General features: G+C 46.4%; 1 protein-coding gene across 1 annotated transcript in view; it reads left to right on the top strand.

Annotated features, from left to right (window-relative positions):
• The first annotated feature begins 545 nt into the window (after positions 1-545).
• The window catches only part of DNAH9 (dynein axonemal heavy chain 9), a 241,309-nt gene continuing 218,464 nt past the window's right edge, over positions 546-23,390 (top strand). Inside the window, exons 1-9 of the mRNA XM_078785082.1 lie at positions 546-553; positions 637-709; positions 1,507-1,691; positions 5,524-5,682; positions 9,243-9,373; positions 11,098-11,309; positions 16,114-16,335; positions 17,324-17,488; positions 23,057-23,173. Of these exons, the coding sequence (XP_078641208.1) occupies positions 546-553; positions 637-709; positions 1,507-1,691; positions 5,524-5,682; positions 9,243-9,373; positions 11,098-11,309; positions 16,114-16,335; positions 17,324-17,488; positions 23,057-23,173 (1,272 nt within the window). The remainder of the gene's footprint in view (positions 554-636; positions 710-1,506; positions 1,692-5,523; positions 5,683-9,242; positions 9,374-11,097; positions 11,310-16,113; positions 16,336-17,323; positions 17,489-23,056; positions 23,174-23,390) is intronic.

Raw genomic sequence — 23,390 nt, 5'->3', positions numbered from 1 at the left:
TTTTGTCTACAAAGTTGAGGCTCGTGGAGGCGCTGGAACATAGAACGGATGAGGACGTAGCAGAGGAAAAAGAAAGAGAGCGGGGGAAACTCACTCACAGCAGAGTTGAGGGGCAAAAGAGAGAGAGACTTGGAGAAATAAACAAATTGGGGAAGATTGAGGGGGTAACGGAGGACAAACGGTGTGGACAAGATGGATACAGAAGCAAACTCTCAGGAAGAAAAAACTGGAAACTTGGAAAGAGGTGTGCTTTGGGAAGGTTAATGGGGGTTGAAAAGATCATGGTCTTCGATGGGGTGTGGAAGTTTGTTCAACAGGCAGGAAAAAAGAGGAATGAATGAGTGGAGGTGAGCAGTAATCCTGGATTTTATTTTGGGAGTTTCACTAGACAGGGGTTGCTGGTGGACCACATGTGCCTGCAGATACCCAGGAGGGGGGGGGGGGGGGGGGGGTCGACCAAACATAGAAAGAGCAGAGATGGTGCAATATCAGAAAGGAGGCACAAGAAGACAAATTGACCAAGATCCATTTTTTGGAACTTCAACATGAACAAGTGAGAATGAATTACAGTTGGGACAGGGGCAGTTACACAAAAATGATTCGTACTTTATGATACCAAATCCAATGAACCAGAAGCCAGCAGAGTTTGCATTTACCTCCTGTTCCCTCAGTAATCAAACTCAGACAAGACCACTCAAGACCAGGTATGGTAATGTGGAGTTACCTTGCTGGTACCATTAATTAAGAAGCTTTTATTTAGAAAAACACTAAACCGTAAACCAGTGTATAATGGTCCAACTAGAAAGTTGCTTTGCTCGTGCCCGCACGGGATTCTAAACGGTGTAGGGATGGGGTAATTATATCTTAACATTATCTATTTATATGTTGTGTAATTTCAAGTCACCGACACATTTTCTATTCATTGCATCCGCGGAGGTGGGCGGAGGTTATGTTTTCACACCTGTCTGTCTCTGTCTGTCTGTCTATTTCTGAACAGGATATCTCAAAAGGTTGTGGACGGATTCAGACGAAATTTGGTGGAGAGGTTGGGTGTCTGACAAGGACGAAGAGATTAGATTTTGGTGAAGATTCGAATCCGGATCAGAGAATTTTTAAGTGATTCTTCACCATTGAGTGATAGGCCCAAAAACGATATATAGCATGATATTTCTAAATGTTGTGGCTAACTTGTGACAAAACTCAGTGGATGAGTTGGTTAAGTGACCAGAACAAGCCGATTCGATTTTGGTTCAGGTCCGAATCCAGATCCGGCCTATCAGCGGGATACAAAACATAAACTGTTCAGCCTGGTGGAGGTATGCGCTCTACCAAGTGACCTTCTAATTTGTTTTTTTCCCAAACCCTCTTCCCTCCCCCTCACCCCTACTTTCATTTCACAACAGGAATACAGTATATTGTCTCAAAATGTATGTTTAGCCTGAATATTTCTGTGGATCTGTGATTCAGCCATGATCGTCCTTTCATTTGTTTTTTTTTTTCCTCTAGGTCCTAGTACCCATTTTCAGAAACACCGTGAACGAATCAAGCTGGCCCCTCACTTTGGCAAAAGACCTCCTGAAGCACGTTTCTGCACTGAGGGAAAGTGTTCTTATGCTTACAGGTTTGGTTCAGGGGCGCACTTTGCTCCCTGTGCCATTACTGCCTAATGATCTTGAGACTTATCTGCATGGGTAAGAAAGGACTTTATGTCTCAATATATCTTGTCATCTTTCTAGTCTTTTTCTTTCATAATTAGTCAGGTTCACTATGTTTTTTCGTTCAAAATTTTTGGAGATTAGCAAAACTATACATTTTTGGAATATTCAGAGCATGAGGAATCAAAAAATTAATGTTTACATTTGCGTAGACACCTTTGCGAAAATGACACTCAGGACAGTGATGAAGATCTGTAAAAGCATATATTCCTGAACAGTATAGACCTCGTAGATCCTGTGTATAGGACTTATAGTTCAATCTGATACTACCTATAACTTCCTATAACAACCTATAACTTCAAAGGACTTGCAATATCATGTATTATGTAATACAGTTATATCACAAATATAAAGACAATGGTTTTCAATTACCTTTGTTTGTTGCTTTTCTATAGTCCTGAGCACTATTTTGAGGCCTTTATTGGATTCCTTGACCCAGAAAACATAGGATTAGCATATTTAATTAAGTTTCTAGGTTGACTCGAAGCCGAGATCGCGCAAAATATGTATTTTATGGCAGCCATTTTGAAAATCCAAAATGGCGGCCATGCAGGTGTCTGTGCAAATGCCAACATTGATTTTCGGATTCTCCATGCTCTGAAGATTCCAAAAATGTACAGGTTTGATAATCTCCCAAAATTTTGAACGAAATTATATTTGTTAACATAGTGAACCTGACTAAATGTTATATTTATGCAGTCTCTATTCTCTGAACTTTTATTTACTTTTTCCTTTCTCTCTTTCTTTTACTAAATGTGTGCTGTTATGGCTCCGGGAGGGAGGCAGTAAGTGTTTTGTCTTGGTGTCGCTGTCGCACCTTTTCAAGAATTTCTTTTACATTTTTTAATTTATTATTTATTTAATATTAATATTAATTATTAATTATATGGGAGGTATTTTGTGTAATTTGATTTTTTTTTTCATATTTTTATTTATTTTTTCTATTTTTTATTTTTCAATTTCTTCAATTTTGAAATATTTATTTATTTTCCAATTTTCAAATATTTAGTTTTCTTTTCTTTTTTTATTTTTCCCAATTTGTAGTTTTTTTAAAAATATTTTTTCAGTTTTCAAATACTGTACTTTGATTTTTCCATTATTTATTTCTTTAACTACCCGTATTTCATTTTTGCGTTATTTAACTTTTTAATTATTATAGTTCACTGACGGAGGCATTACGAGTTTTTAGTCGTAGTGTCCCGGTTTTTGAAAAAGAAAAACCGTTTATTTTCATTATAATGCAGAATTACAAGTGCTACCAATTGGCTAATAGTAAGAGCTGGCTAAACCAGAACATCAGCAAGCTCCGATCACAGCCCTTTACTTTGAAAATATTTTAAAATGTTTTTTTTAATGAACCGCAAAAGTGTTAAAACCACAAGCCAATGTAGGCACACGAGGTGTCGAAACAAACTCCAGAAAGAGGGTAAAACAGTCAATTGCCAAATCGATACAATGTAAATCCGTATACTTATTGTGTGGAAGACATCATCCTCAAGTACAGTGGTGTTGCAGCTGCAGGGATTCATCAACAGTGGCTGCAAAAACTTTTCCATCTGTGACAAAAAGTAGATATTATGCAAGACAATGCGTGATGGCAAACTTAACTTTTTATGTTAAACAATCTCCGCTTGACCAAAAAAACGAAGTGCATTTTAAATAATCCATGTACTTGGGAGAAATACATCAATAATGAAAACTTCAGCAGTAAGTAGTAATTCTGTGTACACCGATAAATATACAATGTAATAGTGTATGGTTGAGATTTATTACTGGAAAAAAAGGAGTGTATAATTAAAAAATCCGTATTACACAAATTGGGGGTTTATTTTTTAGAAGGACAATTGCTAGCATTTTGACAACTTAGTGGCCTTCATCAATAAATAGGAAAGCCTCAAGTTCCAAGTGAGGAGAGATGTGAATCAATCATACATAAATTTAGTAGTTCATAGATGAGGGTGAATTTCTAGCAGAGTGGTCAGATACTTGAACAAGTTACGAGCAGCTGGTCAGCTACTTGGAATGTAACATTCAAGGCCGACAAATCACACGGTTTCACACTGTCTCTCCACAAGGATTGGCAATTACCCTATCCTTATCTGAACATCCACTGGATGAGGTGCAGCCCCCTGAAACTACCATAACCTTTCATGGGAAGATCATGTCACCAAATGAGCATCAACATCTAGTCACCATCTCCATAGAGCTAAGGCTCTCCAGTGCCTATTTTGGCCTGTTGCTCCTGCTTCCAACATGGCTCCTCTTGAGGCAGTCAAAAACAGACTTCCTCACCATTGGAATTTCAAGACTGGAGGCAGTTTCCCAAAGACTTTCACTCAGACCAGCTTTAAGTTGGTGGGTTCTCTACATTACACAAGCTTACATCTGGCCTTCCTGCTCCTGCCCTCTCCGACCTCGACCCTCCCCAAGCCACCCCAGGTCACACACATTCCTCAAGATAACCTCATCTGCTCACCAATCAAAAATCCAGACAGGTTACCCACTTGCATTTATTCAGCCAATTATTCTCCCAATAGTGGAATAGTCTCTTGTGTCCATTAACTCATCCTCCTCATTTCATTCTTTTCACACTCTCACTATGTCTCTGCAGAAGCCTGGTATTGGCCTAGCGGTTAGGGTGCTGGCTTGGGATCCTCGGATCCTGAGTTTGAATCCCGGACGATCGCTGAATTAACGCCAGGGGGGTTGACTCAGCCTGTCATCCTTCCAAGGTCGGAAAATTGAGTACCAGCTTGCTGGGATGAATGATCCCGGTGTGTTCCCCGATTTAGAATAGGTACACCGTATCCCTGTGCATCGTAAGAGGCGACTAACGGTTGGCGTCAGGAAGGGCATCCGGCCATAAAAACATTGCCTCAAAACAGGGAACCATGATTGTCCTGGGGCCCGCAAGGCTAACCCCCGCTCTAGCGGGGGAAAATGGCCTTAAAACGATAATTCATTCATTCATTCACTATGTCTCTCCAGAGAGACTGTCAGGGAAGCCCTTCCATCTACTTTCTCAACAACCCTCTCGAAGTTCTGTCACTCAAGCTTTTGGGTCTCACTATCTGCCATGATCTTTCCTTGAAAAACCACATTGGGTTTTACCCCCCAAAATAAGTATTTGCTCTCTTCTCCGAAACTACACACGCAATGTTGATTAGACTTGGCCACAAGCTTCATATCTGATGCATAATGATGATGTATTGACCGCATCAAAATCTGCGCTCACTAAAGCGGAACTACGGGGGTGTTTTTTCCCCCCCCCCCCTCCCCACCCCCAAATGTGCTCACTTTGAAACTGCAAACACGTTTTGATGAAACTTGCCCACAACCTTCATCACCCATGATGTACCAAAGTCTGTTCAGGGCATTAAAAATATCAAGGTCTAAGGTGGTCTGTGTGGGGTTCGAGTGACTGTTGCTCCTGATCCAGGTGAGCTTCAGGACCCGCGGTCCTATCTTTCCTCCTTTTGTAGGTTGTAAACTTTCTGCCCTTTGTCGTTTAGCACCTCCATGAGCCAAGAACCTTGTATTAAAAAAAAAAGAAAACAGTGAGAAATAGGTAATGATAGAGGTAGAAGTAGAGGCAGAAACCGAGGAACTACAAAGTCTTCTGATACAAATGCGTGCCTGCATCCACCACTAATGCTGGGGCAGGGATGCAGCATGTGCTTGATAAGTTTAATTACATTTTTGTTGTTTTTTAAGTTTATAAATAGAACCAGGTACTGTGAAAAAGATTGACAAAGATGTAGAGATACAATTAAGTGCACAATCTTTCAGTAACTTTGCTTGGTTGCAGGAATGTTGAAGTGGATCAAACAGTACTTCACACTATTGAGTCAACAATCGTGAACTGGAGCCACCAGGTGCACGCCATACTCAAGAAGGACTCTTCGCCGCATTTAAAACAAGGATGCAACCGAACACCTTTTGCAGAGCTGCAGTTCTGGCAAGACAGGTGCTCGAAGATGGCGAAGGGGAATATATGCTAGCAATTGGACAGTGTGAGATTGGTTAAAGAAAAAAAACTTGTTGTTGGCGATGCTAGGGAATAGTCTGTAATCATATTTTCAGATTGTCAATTATATACACCAGCGAAGAACCTGTCCTTACAGATGAGTTAATTCCCCCTGAATTACAGATGGGTTAGTTCTCCCAGAATTGGCGTATTTTAGTTTGACTTGTAATACCCACTCACACCAGGAGTGGCGTTATACATCGACACGATATACAAATGCATGCTGAAAAGTAATGCCTCCTATTATAATTTTTCTCTGAAACAGGTAAAGATATTCAAATGAAACAAAGAGAGATATGAACATCAATCTTTATTCTACTGTGGTACATATTTATTTCTCATCATTTATTTTTGTCACAGCAGTCATGACATCATCGTCAGAATTAAAATGTTCTCCACGAATATGTACCTTAGGTTTGGGGAAGAGATAAAAATCTGACAGAGCCAAATTGGGGCTGGTATCCCTTTGTGGCAGTACTCGGTTGACCGTCATGAGGCGCATCGTGCACATCTTCGGAAGGGATCACCTCGGTACTCGAAACTGGCTACATACAGTTATTCGTCCCCTACCGGTGTACACCGGAGGGGACTATAGGTTTGCACGCCGTCCCTCCGTCCGTCAGTCCGTCAGTCCGTCCGTCCGTCAGTCCGTCAGTCCATCACGCAAAGAACAGTTTTCCGGACTTTTTTTCTAAACGCTTAAAGCTAATGATTTCAAACTTGGCACATGGTTTCCTCATGATAAGTTACAGATCAAGTTCGAACTTCACCACGTTTCGATCATTTTTAACAAAGTTATGGCACTTTGAACTTTGGTAATTCTGATAATTCTGATCCTTAACTCAGTGCCATTTTAAGTTTTAATTTCCTTTAAAAACAATTTCTCTGCAATAATTGGACCGATTGAGATGAAATTTTCACCGTAGGGGGGACTCGGTCTGTAGAATATTTTAATCGTAATTATGACGTCACAGGTCACGTGGTTCGGCCGCCATATTGTTTTTCGTGAAAACACAAAAACCCCTTTTTCTCTGCAACGGCTCTACAGATCGAGGCCAAACTTTGCAGGCAACATCGCATACCCATGACGAACAAAAAAGTCATGGAGCATGACGTCATGCGTCACATGGTTTCAGAGTTATGACGTTTTTAAGCATGAACCTTTAAAACCGAGCCACTCCCTCATTTCTGATCCAATCGAGGGGAAACTTTACAGATCTGTTCAGCATGTCAATCTACTAAAATGTCCTTTTGGAATTTGCGATAGGGCACGTGGTTTGGCAGATGTCGTTAATTAAACGAATTTTTTTTATTTTTAAATGGATATCTCTTGTTTATTCTAGTTCTCCTCAAGCCGCACTGCGCGTCCTCAACCACGTCTCGCGAACGTCAACAGCGCGCGCTTTCGGGAGGGGCGGAGCCAAGCCGAGCAACATATATATACACATCGATCATTGATCGTGAACCGGAAAATATAATAAATTACTGATATTTAGCGACTCGGAAGGTTCTTTATCAACAACTTATTTTCTCGTGCTTCTGCTGACCTGTCTGCAAGGTGTATAAATCGAAGTCCCGAGTGGGAATCACAGGTGATCCCGTCCTGAGGTAATTAGCGATTGGGAACGATTCAGAATCTGTGGGTAAATAACCCTTGATAATTTCCCCAACAGTTTTCCGGACGACAGACTGCTGGTAGGGGACATGTATTGCAGCGTAATACTCAGAATGCTTGTTTTTCAACAGAAGCACGTAGACAGATGACAAGGCAATGACTTGGGAGTTTAAGAAGTGGGTGGAATAACAAGTTGAGGCCAAAATGGAAGGGAGAGGTCACTTATCGACCACCAAAATCCTCAACATGCAACCTATCATTTTCAAACAGATACAAAACACTTACACTAAACGAGTACTAATCTCATAACTGGTCTATATTACACCCGTTAACCCCTATTCTCGTCCCTGCAATATTATATATCAGTATGTACTTCAATGATGCCCTAGCAGCTCCTCTCCTGGGGGGAATATACTGCTGCTGATGACTGATGGGGAACCAGAAACCCATCCATGGAATGATTACTTTCTCCAAGTGTTAGACTGGTGATTTATCAATAAAAGCCTTCTATAGCAGAGGTACGCTGACTGATGCTGTGGTTTACAGATTAGCAGCTGACACTGCTTCATACAGTAGGTTGTTCTGTGTCTTTGAGAGACTGACCCTGAGATGCTGTCTGCAATATATATACACCATATACAGTGCATTGAGAAAGTATTCAGAAGGAAGACGGAAGCCTCTCCTCAGTGAAAGACACATGAAAGCCCGCTTGGAGTTTGCAAAAAAGCACCTAAAGGACTCTCAGACTGTGAGAAACAAGGTTCTGTGGTCTGATGGAACCAAGATTGAACTGTTTGGCTTCCGTCTGGCCACTCTGCCATAAAGCCCAGATCGGTGGAGTGTTGCAGTGATGGTTGTCCTTCTGGAAGTTTCTCCCATCTCCACACAGGATCGCTGGAGCTCACCCAGAGTGACCATCAGGTTCTTGGTCACCTCTCTTACCAAGGCCCTTCTCCCCCGATTGCTCAGTTTGGCCGGGCGGCCAGCTCTAGGAAGAGTCCTGGTTGTTCCAAACTTCTTCCATTTAAGAATTATGGAGGCCACTGTGCTCTTGGGAACCTTCAATGCAGCAGAGATTTTTTTGTAGGCTTCCCCAGATCTGCGCCTCGACACATTCCTGTCTCTGAGCTCCGCGGGCAGTTCCTTCGACGTCATGGCTTGGTTTTTGCTCTGATATGCATCGTCAGCTGGGAGACCTTATATAGACAGGTGTGTGCCTTTCCAAATCGTGTCCAATCAATATAATTTACCACAGGTGGACGCCAATCAAGGTGTAGAAACATCTCAAAGCTGATCAAGAGAAATGGGAGGCACCTGAGCTAAATTTCAAGTGTCATAGCAAAGGGTATGAATACTTATGTCAATGTGATATTTCAGTTTTTTATTTTTAATAAATTTGCAAAACTTTCTAAAATCCTGTTTTCTCTCTGTCATTATGGGGTATTGAGTGCAGATTGATGAGGGAAAAAATGAATTTAAACGATTTCAGCATAAGGCTGCAACATAACAAAATGTGAAAAAAGTGAAGGGGTCTGAATACTTTCTGAATGCACTGTATAGTATATATATACGAGATATAGATACTATACAGTAATGTATTTAGTATTTTGGTGTATTGAATTCACTGCCGGAGTGTTATTTGAGGAACTAGGATTCAATGATCAGAGGCATATGGAACTAATTTCGTTGTTTATAAAAAAAACAAAAAAAACATGCCGAACCATTGTTTATTAGTGAAGCAATATTTTTTTGACTTCCCATTAAACTCAAACCACCAAAATATTTGAATATCCTCTGTACAAGTTCACAAAATTGTTGTTGCAGTTGTCATCTTGCTCTGCTCAGTACATTTCTTTTGTCTCACGAACATATTCTTCCCAGACAGATGTGAAGATTTTGAGGGTGTCTGCAGCCAGCTGAGTGCACCATGTGTGCAGCACATGCAAGAGCTTTTAGAGAAAACTGGCAGCTCATACCTGATGGCATTCAAGGCAATGGGTGAAGATGTTTCTGCAGGTGGGTCGGAAGAATGAAGGCTTTTTATGCAGAAAAAAGATTGTGTGGAAAGGAATCCAACAGTGGGAACGTAATTTTTTTTTTTTTTGACAAATGTTGAAAAATGATTTCAATATCGGTAAAAACTTGGGTTCGTTTATGCATGATACTATATTGTACATAGTTTTGTAAGCTTTAAACAAAGTCCCCACATTTAAGCTAATATTGATAAATAAAAAAAATAGGACCACTGGACCTGGAGCTTATCTGGGTCCTGGCCTAATGTTGTAACTCAAATTTGGTAGCATTCTCACTCGTGGGTCTGGATAAGAAGATTTTTTGTAGGAATTTACGTGATTTTCCCAGAAATTAAATCCGCCATTTGGACACACTTCTGGTCACGTGATCAGCATGGCCTCCACAATTTAATATCAGGACCCTGTCCTAATGTTGTAACCCAAACTTGGTAGCATTCTGACAGGTGGGTCTGGGAGAAGAGGATTTTTTTGAAAGAATTTACACGATTTTCCCAAAAATTAAGTCTGCCATTTTGACACATTTCCGGTCACATGATTGGCATGACCTACGCAATTTAACATCCCTACCCTGTCCTAATGTTGTAACCCAAACTTGGTGGCATTCTGACTGGTGGGTCTGGGAGAAGATTTTCCCAAAAATTAAGTCTGCCATTTTGACACATTTCCGGTCACATGATTGGCATGACCTACGTAATTTAACATCCCTACCCTGTCCTAATGTTGTAACCCAAACCTGGTGGCATTCTGACTGGTGGGTCTGGAGAAAAAGATTTTTGAAGGCAAATTTACTAAATCTGCCATTTTGAAACACTTCCGGTCACGTGACCGGAACGAGCTTTGCAAGCCCCGTTACCATTCAGGAGCAGAACCTTGCTGCCAAATTTCAGCCAGATCGGCCCAGCGATTTGGCCAGAAAAGTCGAAATAGGTGACGGACGGACTGACCGTGCACCATGACTACCCCTCATCTGGAAATTCAAATTCCAGATAAGCTAAAAATGCTGCACATTCCAATCACCATCCCAGGTGGCTGAATAATGGACACTCATTCCATTGGTGGACCAGAAAGAAGAAGGGAATTTCGAACTGATAAAAAAATAGAGATTATTCGTGGAAGGATAAAATAGTAAGCGAATGAGATATAAGAATCCCTGCTCACCTCCTCTCTTTCATTCCTCTTTTTCCCCGTTTTTCCGTTCCTCTTGGCATGATTGTGCGTTGTTGGTGATGTTATCAAGAATAATGGGTCTCTCTGTGTATCGTGTGCAGCACAATGCTGCGGGGTGGCACCACTGGCTGGGGGGTGTGGCAGCACCGCTGATGCAGTGGCCCCTGCTGGTTCTGGCAGGAATTTGTAATTTCATCAGGGTGCCTGAAAAATGGTGCCGACTGTTTGCGAAGGGCACCGTGGGATCTTTAATGTCCACCAACCAATGCCGGCAGACAGGACATCCGTTTAACGTCCGTCCGAGGGACGGATGGACGTTAAACGTCATTGACGTTAAACGGACGGATGGACGTTAAACGTCATTGACGTTAAACGGACGGATGGACGTTAAACGAAATAAAGTTTCACATTGATGAAACACCGGGATCAAACCCAGGCTAGACAGCGAAGAGGCGAATGTGCATACCACCAGGCCATGATGATGATATGTTAGTATGTATACAAATCATTTTCTAAAATGGTGGTTCTGTTTCACTACAGCCCTGATTGAAGCAAGAGACATTCACCTCCATTTGAAGCCTCTCCGGAGATGGCTGGAGTTGATGGAGAGAGCGGAATTTGAATCACTTCATCAGCTGATTTCTGGATTGATTCGTATTGTTCGCTTGGTCTGGGAGCACTCTACGCTCCACAAAATGCCAGCACGGTTTATCGTTCTCCTGCACGAGATTTGTAACCTTTTCATCCAGCAGGTCTGAGTGGGAAACATCAAAGTGAAATGTAATAAAACAAATTATGGGTTGCTTAAATATATATATTTTGATGGAAGTTTATAGAAGCCTGCATTGTAGCAGAAATATATATACTGTGGCGGACACGAAAGCCCACTGGCGTGGTGACATCATTCCGCGCACCAAGTGGGCGGCGGCCACGCCCGAGGGGTAGGCGTGGCCTGAGGATATACACGGGGCGCGCAGCCCGGAGCGCGCTAGTGTTACAGTGAGCTCCTGAAATAAAGACGCTTATAAGTTACCGCTTGTCCGCTTCCTCCTTGCTCGCAAGCAGCGCGCGTAACGCCGCGCTTTACTGGTGACCCTCGACGTTGGATCTGCCGGAGCGATCCTTCCACACACGACGCCATTGCCATGGCCGACAACGCAATGTCGATTAAACTTCCCGAATTTTGGGAGGCCCAGGCCGAAGTCTGGTTCGTCCAAGCTGAAGCCCAATTTCAGCTTCGGCGCCTCACCGGCGACGACACGCGCTACTGCCACGTCGTCGCCTCCCTCGGGCCCGGCACGGCCGCTCGAGTGGTGTCCGTCCTTCGCCACCCACCGGACGGCCACAAGTACGAGGCACTCAAGCGGCTACTCCTAGCCACGTTCGGCCTCACGGACGACGCACGGGCCGACCGCCTCCTGGATCTCCCCGAGCTCGGCGACACGCGCCGGTCGGTCCGAATGGACCATATGCTGTCACTGTTGGGCGAAGAAGCCCCCGGTTCTCTATTCCGGGCGCTTTTCCGTCGCCAACTACCAGCGCAGGTTCGCCTCGCGTTGGCCGGGACCGTGCTAACGGATCCCCGAGCATTGGCCGCCATGGCGGACAGGTACTTTGCGGCTTCGGACACGCGGGCGAGAGTCGGTGCGGCCGTCACGGACCTCGAGGCTGATGCTGCTGATGATGCTGATCCACAGCATCAGCTTACACAGCATACGCAGCATGCTGATACGCCCCTCATGACCGCCGCCACGCCCCGCCCACCGCCGCGGTGAAAACCGCCAACTCCACCGGCCTGGCGGAGCCAGCCGCACTCCTCCAGCTCCACCACCGGGTGCTGGTTCCATGCCAAGTTCGGCCACGAGGCTCGGCAATGTCATCCGCCATGCTCCTTCAACAGGTCGGGAAACGCCTGGGCCGGCGCTCAATAGTGGCGATGAGCGCCGGCCGTTCGAGCAGCCTGCTGTTCATAACGGACACCTTATCCGGGCGCTGTTACCTGTGCGACACGGGACGGCAGGTGAGTGTCGTTCCCGCCGGTACGTCAGATAAGCACGCCGCGGGCGGGGGCCCCGCGCTGCTTGCCGCGAACGGGACGCCCATCCGTACGTATGGAAAACGCTGCCTCTCTCTGCGGTTCGGAGGGCAGGTTTTCCGATGGACGTTCGTCACCGCCGACGTGCCCATGGCACTGCTTGGCGCGGACTTCCTGTGCGCTAATGGGCTCCTGGTTGACGTAAAGCGCAGATGTCTTGTCCAGGCCGAGACGTTCAGCTCGCTCGCTTGTGCGCTGCCCAGCTCGTCGAGCAGCTCAACGAGCGGCTCGCCGAGCGGCTTGCCAAGCGGCTTGCCGAACGGTTCGGTTCCGGCCACGTTGATCTGTACGCTTCCGGCGGCGGACGCATTCACCCGCCTCCTCGCCGGCTTCCCGGCCCTCACGCGGCCCACCTTCTCGGCGGGGGCCGTCAAGCATGGGGTGGCCCATCACATCCCCACCGTCGGGCCACCGGTCTACGCCCGGGCACGCCGCCTCGAGCCGACGAAGCTGGCGGTGGCAAAAGCGGGGTTCGCTACCCTGGAGCGACTCGGCATCGTTCGGCGCTCGGAGAGTGCTTGGGCGTCGCCGCTGCACATCGTGCCGAAGCCCGGCGGGGGATGGCGACCGTGCGGGGACTATCGCCGTCTCAATGACGCCACCACTCCCGACCGCTACCCGTCCCCCACATTCAGGACTTTTCCGCCCGTTTGGCGGGCATGTCCTTCTTCTCAAAGGTGGACCTCAAACGCGGCTACCATCAGGTCCCCGTCAGGCCGGAGGACGTCCCGAAGATGGCGGTCATCACGCCATTCGGACTCTTCGAGTTCCTGCGGATGCCCTTCGGTCTGAAGAATGCGGCTCAGGTGTTCCAGCGACTGATGGACAGCGTCCTGCGCGACTTGGATTTTGTATACGTCTACCTGGACGATATCCTCGTCGCCAGCGCGTCCGGTGAAGAGCACCTACGCCACCTCCGCACACTCTTCCAACGCCTGGGCCAGCATGGCCTGATTGTGAACCCCGCAAAGTGCGGGTTCGGCGTCGCCGTAATCGATTTTCTGGGGCACCGTGTCACCAGGCACGGAGCCGTCCCCCTGCCGGCCAAGGTGGAGGCGGTGAAGGGGTTTCCGCACCCCCGCACGATCAGAGGGCTGCAGGAGTTCCTGGGCATGGTGAACTTTTACCATCGGTTCCTGCCCCGTATCGCCCAGCTCCTGCGCCCCCTGCACGAAGCTCTCCGAGGTAAGCCGGGCAAAGGCGACGTTACCTGGACCGAGGAGATGGACACGGTGTTCACGGGCGCGAAGCTCGCCTTGGCTAACGCCACCATGCTCACGCACCCGGCGCCCGATGCACCGATCGCCCTCACCACCGACGCCTCGGACTACGCGGTGGGCGCGGTGCACAAGCAATGGGTGCGTGGAGCTTGGCAACCGCTGGCGTTCTTCAGCCGGCAGCTTCGCCCGCCCGAACGCCGTTACAGTACCTTCGACCGCGAGTTGCTCGGGCTTCACTTGGCGGTCAGGCACTTCCGCCATCTGCTCGAGGGCCGTGCGTTCACGGCCTTCGTCGACCACAAGCCGCTGATCTTCGCGATGGGCAAGGTCACCGAGCCGTGGTCGGCCCGGCAGCAGCGTCACCTCTCGGCCGTGTCTGAGTACACGACGGACATCCGGCACGTCGCGGGGAAGGACAACCCGGTGGCGGATTGCCTTTCCCGGGCCGTCGCCCACGCAGTCCACCTCGGCATCGACTATGCCCGGATGGCAGCGGACCAGGCCGCTGACCCCGACGTCCAGGCCTTGCGGACCGCCGTCACGGGCCTCCGCGTCACCGAGGTGCCGTTCGACGGCGCGGGCGCGGCCCTCTTGTGCGACGTCTCCCTCGGGCGGCCTCGCCCCATCGTGCCCGCGGGCTGGCAGCGCCAGGTGTTTGACGCCATCCACGGCCTGTCCCACCCGGGCGCGAGGGCCTCCCAAAGGTTGATCGCCGACAAGTTCGTCTGGCATGGCCTCCGGAAGGCCGTCCGTGGCTGGGCCAGGACGTGCCTCGCGTGCCAGCGCACCAAGGTGCACCGGCACACCCAGGCCCCGTTGGCCCCGTTCACGGTGCCGGAACGCCGGTTTGACCACGTCCACGTGGACCTGGTGGGACCTCTGCCCCCCTCGCGCGGTTTCACCCACGTCCTCACCATGGTGGACCGCACCACCCGGTGGCCGGAGGCCGTGCCCTTGGCGTCGACGATGGCGGCGGACGTCGCGCAGGCTTTCATCGCCACCTGGGTCGCCCGGTTCAGCGCCCCCTCAGACATCTCGTCCGACCGCGGCCCCCAGTTCACCTCGGAGCTGGGGGGCGGTCGCGCAGGGGCTCGGGGTCCGGCTGCACCGAACCACGGCCTACCACCCCCAGGCTAACGGCCTGTGTGAGTGATTTCACCGCTCATTGAAGGCCGCGCTCCGGGCCACCCTCCGCGACGGCGGATAGGTCGACAGGCTCCCCTGGGTCCTGCTGGGCCTCCGGACGGCACCCAAGGAGGACCTGCGCGCATCCGCGGCGGAGTTGGTCTTCGGGCAACCGCTGCGGGTGCCGGGCGAGTTCCTCCCCGACTCCACGGCACCATGGTCCGCGGCACAGCAGCGCTCTGCTCTGCAAGAGACCGCCCAGAGGTTCACCCCGGTGCCAACGGCATGCCACGGGCACCCACCGACGCACGTCGCCCCGGAGCTTCGCACGGCGGAGTACGTCTTCGTCTGCCACGATGCCCACCGGACACCACTGCGGCCCCCGTACGACGGGCCTTTCCACGTGCTGGAGACCGGGGCGAAGCACTTCACCCTGGACATCGGCGGTACTCCTGACCGCGTTTCTGTAGACCGCCTCAAGCCGGCCCACCTCGACGTGGACCATCCACCGCCAGTGGCCCGACCCCTGCGTCGGGGCCGCCCCCCTGCGGGCGGACCCCCGGCACCGCCCAGCCCCGCCGCTATGCCGCCCCCCGGTCCTGCACCCATCCCAGGGGCAGCCAGGGGCATCCCACCTGGCATCCCTGCACCCCGGACGCCGCCGATCGCCAGGGGGCGCTTCGGCCGGGTCATCCGTTTGCCCCGCAAACTGGCCCTCCAGGTGCACGGGAATTCTGGGGGGGCGCGTGTGGCGGACACGCAAGCCCACTGGCGTGGTGACATCATTCCGCGCACCAAGTGGGCGGCGGCCACGCCCGAGGGGTAGGCGTGGCCTGAGGATATACACGGGGCGCGCAGCCCGGAGCGCGCTAGTGTTACAGTGAGCTCCTGAAATAAAGTCGCTTATAAGTTACCGCTTGTCCGCTTCCTCCTTGCTCGCAAGCAGCGCGCGTAACGCCGCGCTTTAATACAGTATATTGACACAAACGGTACGTTTTGCACAGTAATTAATCTGTGACGTATTTGGCAGCCGAAAAGATACCTGAGCTACATCAGGAGAATGACTCATGAATGAAGCCTGAATAATTGGAACCTCATCTGTTTTTGAAAATTCAGGCTCGAGAATTCCTCAACCCGGGTGAGCTGCTGAAGGGCGATGCACTGGAGGGTCTTGGGCGCATTGATGTGGTCCTCTCCACGTTGCGCTGCTTTCTTCGCTCTTACGATGAAGAATGCAAATTCCTACGCATGAAACAACAGTGCAAACCATGGGATTTCTCCTCATCTCTTGTATTTGATGGCATGCAACAGTTTCAAGACAGGGTAGAGGATGTGAAGGTGGGCTATTGTTTTCTTCCTTTTTTTGTTTCTTTTTTTTGTGTACAAGGTCGAGGCTCGTGTAAGAGCTAACATTGATTGCAAAAAAGACAAACTGACACATAAAACATAAAACCTATGATAAAGGGAGCGGGAGAACAAGATGGAGAGCAGGGACATCGGGAGATCTGTGGGAGGGAGAGGGCTTGGGGGGGGGAGGGGGAGGCATGGTAAGAGGGGGGGAGGGTGGGAGAGGTAAAAAAAAACAAAAAAACACGTGGACACTGCTAGGACTTCCAGGAAAGAAGTCGGTATTTCAAAATTCAATTAATTCTGTTTTTTTTTTTTTGATATGCAAGTATAACACGTGCAGGGCTGCCAGGATGGCCTGGAAGTATGCACACTTTTTCAAACCCTAGGATGTCTACCAACATCCGTTGGTGGACGTTAAAGATCCTATAGTGTCTTCGCAAAAAGTAGGCGAGCTATCACCGGCACCATGGCCAAGTTCCAAATTCCAGCCCTAACCAGCAGGGGGCACTGCATCAGCGGCACAGCTGCGCCCTCAGCCAATGATGCTTCCCCGCAGCCTTGTGCTTCACACGAACGAAGAAGAATATAAGACGTGCGAGTGTACATGTAAAGGTGTACGCGCCATCCTGTTTGGTCATTGTGGTACCCATCATAAATCACACTTTTTGTTCTAGCGGAGGGTAGAAATGCATGTTTTCATGTTGGGATGGAGATGTGATGCTGGTTGCATGGAGACAGTTATGTTTTGCTGTGTCTGTACATTCTTGTACACATTCTTGTAGTAGAGTAGAAATGTATTATTCCCGCGTGTGCAAGCGTGCGCTTCATCCATTCCCTTTTGCAGAATTTGAGGAGGTAGGAGCTTTCAGCACGAGTTATGCTCGGTGGTTCTCCACTTCATTAATTGTGAAAACAATATTTTTTGGGGGGGATTCATATATATATATATATTGTGTGGGACTGCCTTATGAAACAGAACATTTTACTCACGGCGCTTGACATGGAGAAACTGGAGAAAGTGGAGCCTGGTGGACCTCGAGGAAAATCCTGGAGTTTGCAAATGTCAGATGTCCTGCAGAATTTCCACGCAACTTTCAACATCCTGGCGGATATTACTGACTGCCTGGATGTGCATAATGTGGTATGAAACACTTTCGTGGTATGTTTAATGTGGTATGTATAATGTGGTATGTTTGTTTGTGGTATGTATAATGTGGCATGTTTGTTTGTGGTATGTATAATGTGGTATGTTTGTTTGTGGTATGTATAATGTGGCATGTTTGTTTGTGGTATGTATAATGTGGTATGTTTGTTTGTGGTATGTATAATGTGGTATGTTTGTTTGTGGTATGTATAATGTGGTATGCATAATGTGGTATGTTTGTTGTTTGTGGTATGTATGATGTGGTATGTTTGTTTGTGGTATGTATAATGTGGTATGTTTGTTTGTGTTATGTATAATGTGGTATGTTTGTTTGTGATATGTATAATGTGGTATGTTTGTTTGTGGTATGTATAATGTGGTATGTTTGTTTGTGGTATGTATAATGTGGTATGTTTGTATGTGGTATGTTTGTTTGTGGTATGTATAATGTGGTATGTTTGTTTGTGGTATGCATAATGTGGTATGTTTGTTGTTTGTGGTATGTATGATGTGGTATGTTTGTTTGTGGTATGTATAATGTGGTATGTTTGTTTGTGGTATGTATAATGTGGTATGTTTGTTTGTGGTATGTATAATGTGGTATGTTTGTTTGTGGTATGTATAATGTGGTATGTTTGTTTGTGGTATGCATAATGTGGTATGTTTGTTTGTGGTATGTATAATGTGGTATGTTTGTTTGTGGTATGTATAATGTGGTATGTTTGTTTGTGGTTAGTATAATGTGGTATGTTTGTTTGTGGTATGCATAATGTGGTATGTTTGTTTGTGATATGTATAATGTGGTATGTTTGTTTGTGGTATGTATGATGTGGTATGTTTGTTTGTGGTATGTATGATGTGGTATGTTTGTTTGTGGTATGTATGATGTGGTATGTTTGTTTGTGGTATGTATAATGTGGTATGTTTGTTTGTGATATGTATAATGTGGTATGTTTGTTTGTGGTATGTATAATGTGGTATGTTTGTTTGTGGTATGTATAATGTGGTATGTTTGTTTGTGATATGTATAATGTGGTATGTTTGTTTGTGGTATGTATAATGTGGTATGTTTGTTTGTGGTATGTATAATGTGGTATGTTTGTTTGTGGTATGCATAATGTGGTATGTTTGTTGTTTGTGGTATGTATGATGTGGTATGTTTGTTTGTGGTATGTATAATGTGGTATGTTTGTTTGTGGTATGTATAATGTGGTATGTTTGTTTGTGGTATGTATAATGTGGTATGTTTGTTTGTGGTATGTATAATGTGGTATGTTTGTTGTTTGTGGTATGTATGATGTGTAGACTACAGATTTTTATGTTAAGAAAATAGGCCTTTTATGTTTTGAAAAGCGGAATTTTTTTTTTTTTATTACCAAGTTTTTCAGAAATCGGTCAAAAAAAGAACAAAAAATGGTAAGCTTTTTCCTGCACAACATTAAGCACTCTGGGCTAGTAGACAGGTAAAGAATGACGTTCAGGTACCTTTATTGCAACCGCATTGTTTGATAAGTAGAGGACTAGAAGAAATTGACAAGACCCTTTTAGGAACGGTTAAAGTAGGTGTTTGAAATCATTATCTTGGTAATGTTCTCCTTGGTGAGGCGGTGTCGGCGGTCGGTGAGGACGTTTCTGTAGACGGAGAAGGACCTTTCCACGTCGACGCTGACGATGGGGCAATACCTCAAGAGGGGGATGTCGGCAAGCTTGACTCCAGCCGGCACACCAACCTCAGATCCGTGCTGATCTCCATCCAGGATCAAAGCCACTGTCCTCAGCACACCAACGGCGTGATTGCGCTGCAGCACCACCTTGAACTTGGTGATCAGGATCTCCTTACGGCAGCCTCGGATCTTTTCGAGCTCCTCCTTGGCCTGATCAAGGAGCTGGAAGGCCTTGGCCAGCTCCATGCCGGCCTCCTCCAGCTGCTTAAGGATCTTCGGGATGAACGACACGTGGGCATTTAAGAAGACCAAACTGAGCTTGATGTCCGCCTTTCCGAACAGGTCCTTGGCACTCCGGATTGCCATCGCGTCGTCATCGTTCAGCTGGTTCACAATGTCCTTGACGGCCTCGAAGTGCTCGGCGTAAAACACCGCGGCGTCGATCCACGTCCCCCACCGAGTCAGAATGGGCTCCGGGGGGAGAGAAAGATTGGGCTGCTGCTCCTTCCAAAAGACAACACGCGACGGGGCTTTGATGAACACCTTCTTCGTCATGGCAATCAGGTCGTTGACGTCCTTGAACATTTCTCGGACTGTCTCGCAGACACGGTGGAGCGCGTGGGCAACGCAAGTCACATGCAGCAAGTCCGGGAAGAGTTCCTTCAGGGTATGGCTGGCCTTGATCATATAGGCCGCGGCGTCGCTGACGAGGACCTTGAGGCACTCCGGCTTGAAATCAGGCCAAAGATAGCGCAGCGTGTCATTGACTGCACGCACGATCTCCCCGGAGTTGGTCTTCTCCAGAAACATGCACTGGACGAGGTGGGGACGAAAGTACCCCTCCTTGGACAAGCGTCCCGCGATGATGTTGGCCACATATCGACCTGCCGAATCGGTCGTCTCGTCGACGGACAGCCAGATGGGCTGCTGTCCGAGGTCGGCACGGATCCCCGCCAAGGCCTCGTCGTAGCACTTGTCGAGGTAGTGCTTTCGAATCCAGCTTTCATCGGGGATCTGGAGAGTGATGCGCTTCTCCAGGAACGACCGGAGGGCAGGGTTTTCCAATTTCGACCATGGGATGCCAGCGGCCAGCATGGCCTGGCACAGCTCCTGAGCCACGACGTCGCACTTGTGCCTCTTTCCGCCACCAAAGTCCTCCATGGTGGCTTACGTGACCGTCCTCTTCTTCTTCAAGGCCAAGTTGCTCTTGTGGCGGTCTCCTCGGACATGTTGGGCCAGCTCAGACTTCTGCTTCGCCCGGAAAGTCTTTTCACAAGCTCGACAGAAAGCCGTGTCACTCGACACGTACTTGAAGGTGGCCCCATCGCCGCCAGCGTTTAATTCCTTCAGCCACTTGTCACGAAGAGCAGCACTCATCTTGATAGGAGACTTGTTCACACTTTGTGTACACTTTCTCACTGTAGTACACCGCCTCACTGCTGTACACGCTGGGGATGCAACGCACGCAAGTGGACGCAACGTTTTGTTTTTGAGATCGATCGCAGTTAAAAATTTCGATCGCAGTTTAAAATTTCGATCGCAGTTTAAAATTTCGAAAAATTCCCTAATTTTTTTTAGCGTTGCCAGACATTTTCGACCAAAAAGGGCATTTTATTTTATTTTTCCCGAAAAAGGGCGAAATATTTTTTTCCTCCGAAAATAGCAAAATAATTTTTTTGCGCGCAAAAAAGCCGTTTTATGTGAAAAAATAGTTTTTATTTTTTCACATAAAAATCCGATGTATAATGATGTGGTATGTTTGTTTGTGGTATGCATAATGTGGTATGTTTGTTTGTGGTATGTATAATGTGGTATGTTTGTTTGTGGTATGCATAATGTGGTATGTTTGTTTGTGGTATGTATAATGTGGTATGTTTGTTTGTGGTATGCATAATGTGGTATGTTTGTTTGTGGTATGCATAATGTGGTATGTTTGTTTGTGGTATGTATAATGTGGTATGTTTGTTTGTGGTATGCATAATGTGGTATGTTTGTTTGTGGTATGTATAATGTGGTATGTTTGTTTGTGGTATGCATAATGTGGTATGTTTGTTTGTGGTATGTATAATGTGGTATGTTTGTTTGTGGTATGTATAATGTGGTATGTTTGTTTGTGGTATGCATAATGTGGTATGTTTGTTTGTGGTATGTATAATGTGGTATGTTTGTTTGTGGTATGTATAATGTGGTATGTTTGTTTGTGGTATGTATAATGTGGTATGTTTGTTTGTGGTATGTATAATGTGGTATGTTTGTTTGTGGTATGTATAATGTGGTATGTTTGTTTGTGGTATGTATAATGTGGTATGTTTGTTTGTGGTATGTATAATGTGGTATGTTTGTTTGTGGTATGTATAATGTGGTATGTTTGTTTGTGGTATGTATAATGTGGTATGTTTGTTTGTGGTATGTATAATGTGGTATGTTTGTTTGTGGTATGCATAATGTGATATGTTTGTTGTTTGTGGTATGTATGATGTGGTATGTTTGTTTGTGGTATGTATGATGTGGTATGTTTGTTTGTGGTATGTATAATGTGGTATGTTTGTTTGTGGTATGCATAATGTGGTATGTTTGTTTGTGGTATGCATAATGTGGTATGTTTGTTGTTTGTGGTATGTATGATGTGGTATGTTTGTTTGTGGTATGTATAATGTGGTATGTTTGTTTGTGGTATGTTTGTTTGTGGTATGTATAATGTGGTATGTTTGTTTGTGGTATGTATAATGTGGTATGTTTGTTTGTTACTTGCGAAAATCAAAGATTTTTCACGTGTTTTGGTTGGTCTTGTGTGTTATTCAGGCTGTGTGTGTGTCTGTATGTCAATCGCCTACAGGTCACAGTTTTAAACTGATCTTTATGAAACTTTACCAAATGGTTGAGGTGGTCATAAGGAAGAAGCCTATTGATTTTGAGGTCAAAAGGTCAACGTAGGCAAAAGGTCAACGACTTTGTCACATTTCTAAAATCCTCAGTTTTCATCCGATTTACTTGAAATTTGAAGAGGATTTACATATCAGGTCACTCATTTCAACCGCCAATTATTTTCGAGGTCAACATAGACCAAAAGGTCAACATAGGCCGAATTTCTAAAATCCTCAATTTTCATCCGATTGACTTGAAATTTGAAGAGGATTTGCATATCAGTTTACTGAATTCAACCACCAATTATTTTCGAGGTCAAAAGGCCAAAAGGTCAACATAGGCCGAATTTCTAAAATCCTCAATTTTCATCCGATTGACTTGAAATTTGAAGAGGATTTGCATATCAGATCACTGAATTCAACCACCAATATTTTTTGAGGTCAACATAGGCCGAAGGTCAACAACTTATTTTAGGGATTTCGCAAGTATCGTGCTATGTACAACATATTTCTTGTTTGTTTGTTTGTGTATCTGTAAGCAGGATATATTAAAACGTTATGGACGGACACGGAAGAAATTTGGTGGACAAGTTGGGTATGTGATGAGGATTAATCGATTAGATTTTGTTGAAGATCCCCATCCGGATCCGGATAGTAGAATTTTTTTTAAAGTGACCCTTCTCCATTGAGAGATGGGACCAAAAACGATATATAGCACAATATCTCAAAGTTGTGGACGGATTATGACAAAACTTGGTGGATGGGTTGGGTAGGTACAAGAACAAGCCGATTAGATTTTGCTTAAGGTCAGGATGCAGATCCGGCCCATTAGGGCGGTGTAAAGCATAAACTGTTTAGCCTGTATGATATGCTCTGCTGTTCTAGTATAGTGATCATAGTGATGTGTTTATTTATACTTTTTGACTTTGCAACTCATGACAAAATGCAGTACAACTAACTTACTATCATTCTAACAAGAACTACTCGTATGGAGGATGTTTTGTGTTGAACGATTATTTCGTCTTCCACTCGCATAGGTATTGGAAAAGGACCTGAAAGAATTCTGGTTGAAGATTGAGGATTTTGATTGTCGCTTGGGCCGTATTCTAGTAGGTGCTTTCAATGACGTGTCTGGATTGGAGCAGGCTACCCAGGTATTACGGCCAACATTTTTAGTCTCATCCCAAAGGGAATGTGAGACTATTGTCTGTCTGTGTGTCTTTGTGTGTCGGCACCCATATATTTATTTTCGCTTTCGAAATAGTTTTCTCTGCAGCCGTTTGTCTGATCGATGTGAAAATGTAAACATAGGAGTGACTCCCCATGGAGAATATTTTATTTCCAACCCGATCATCGGTCACATGTTATGGC

Source organism: Myxine glutinosa, chromosome 9 (genome assembly GCF_964187855.1).
Source record: "Myxine glutinosa chromosome 9, kmMyxGlut1.1, whole genome shotgun sequence".
Classification (NCBI taxonomy): Eukaryota; Metazoa; Chordata; class Myxini; order Myxiniformes; family Myxinidae; genus Myxine; species Myxine glutinosa.
This window is presented reverse-complemented; position numbering and strand designations above follow the sequence as displayed.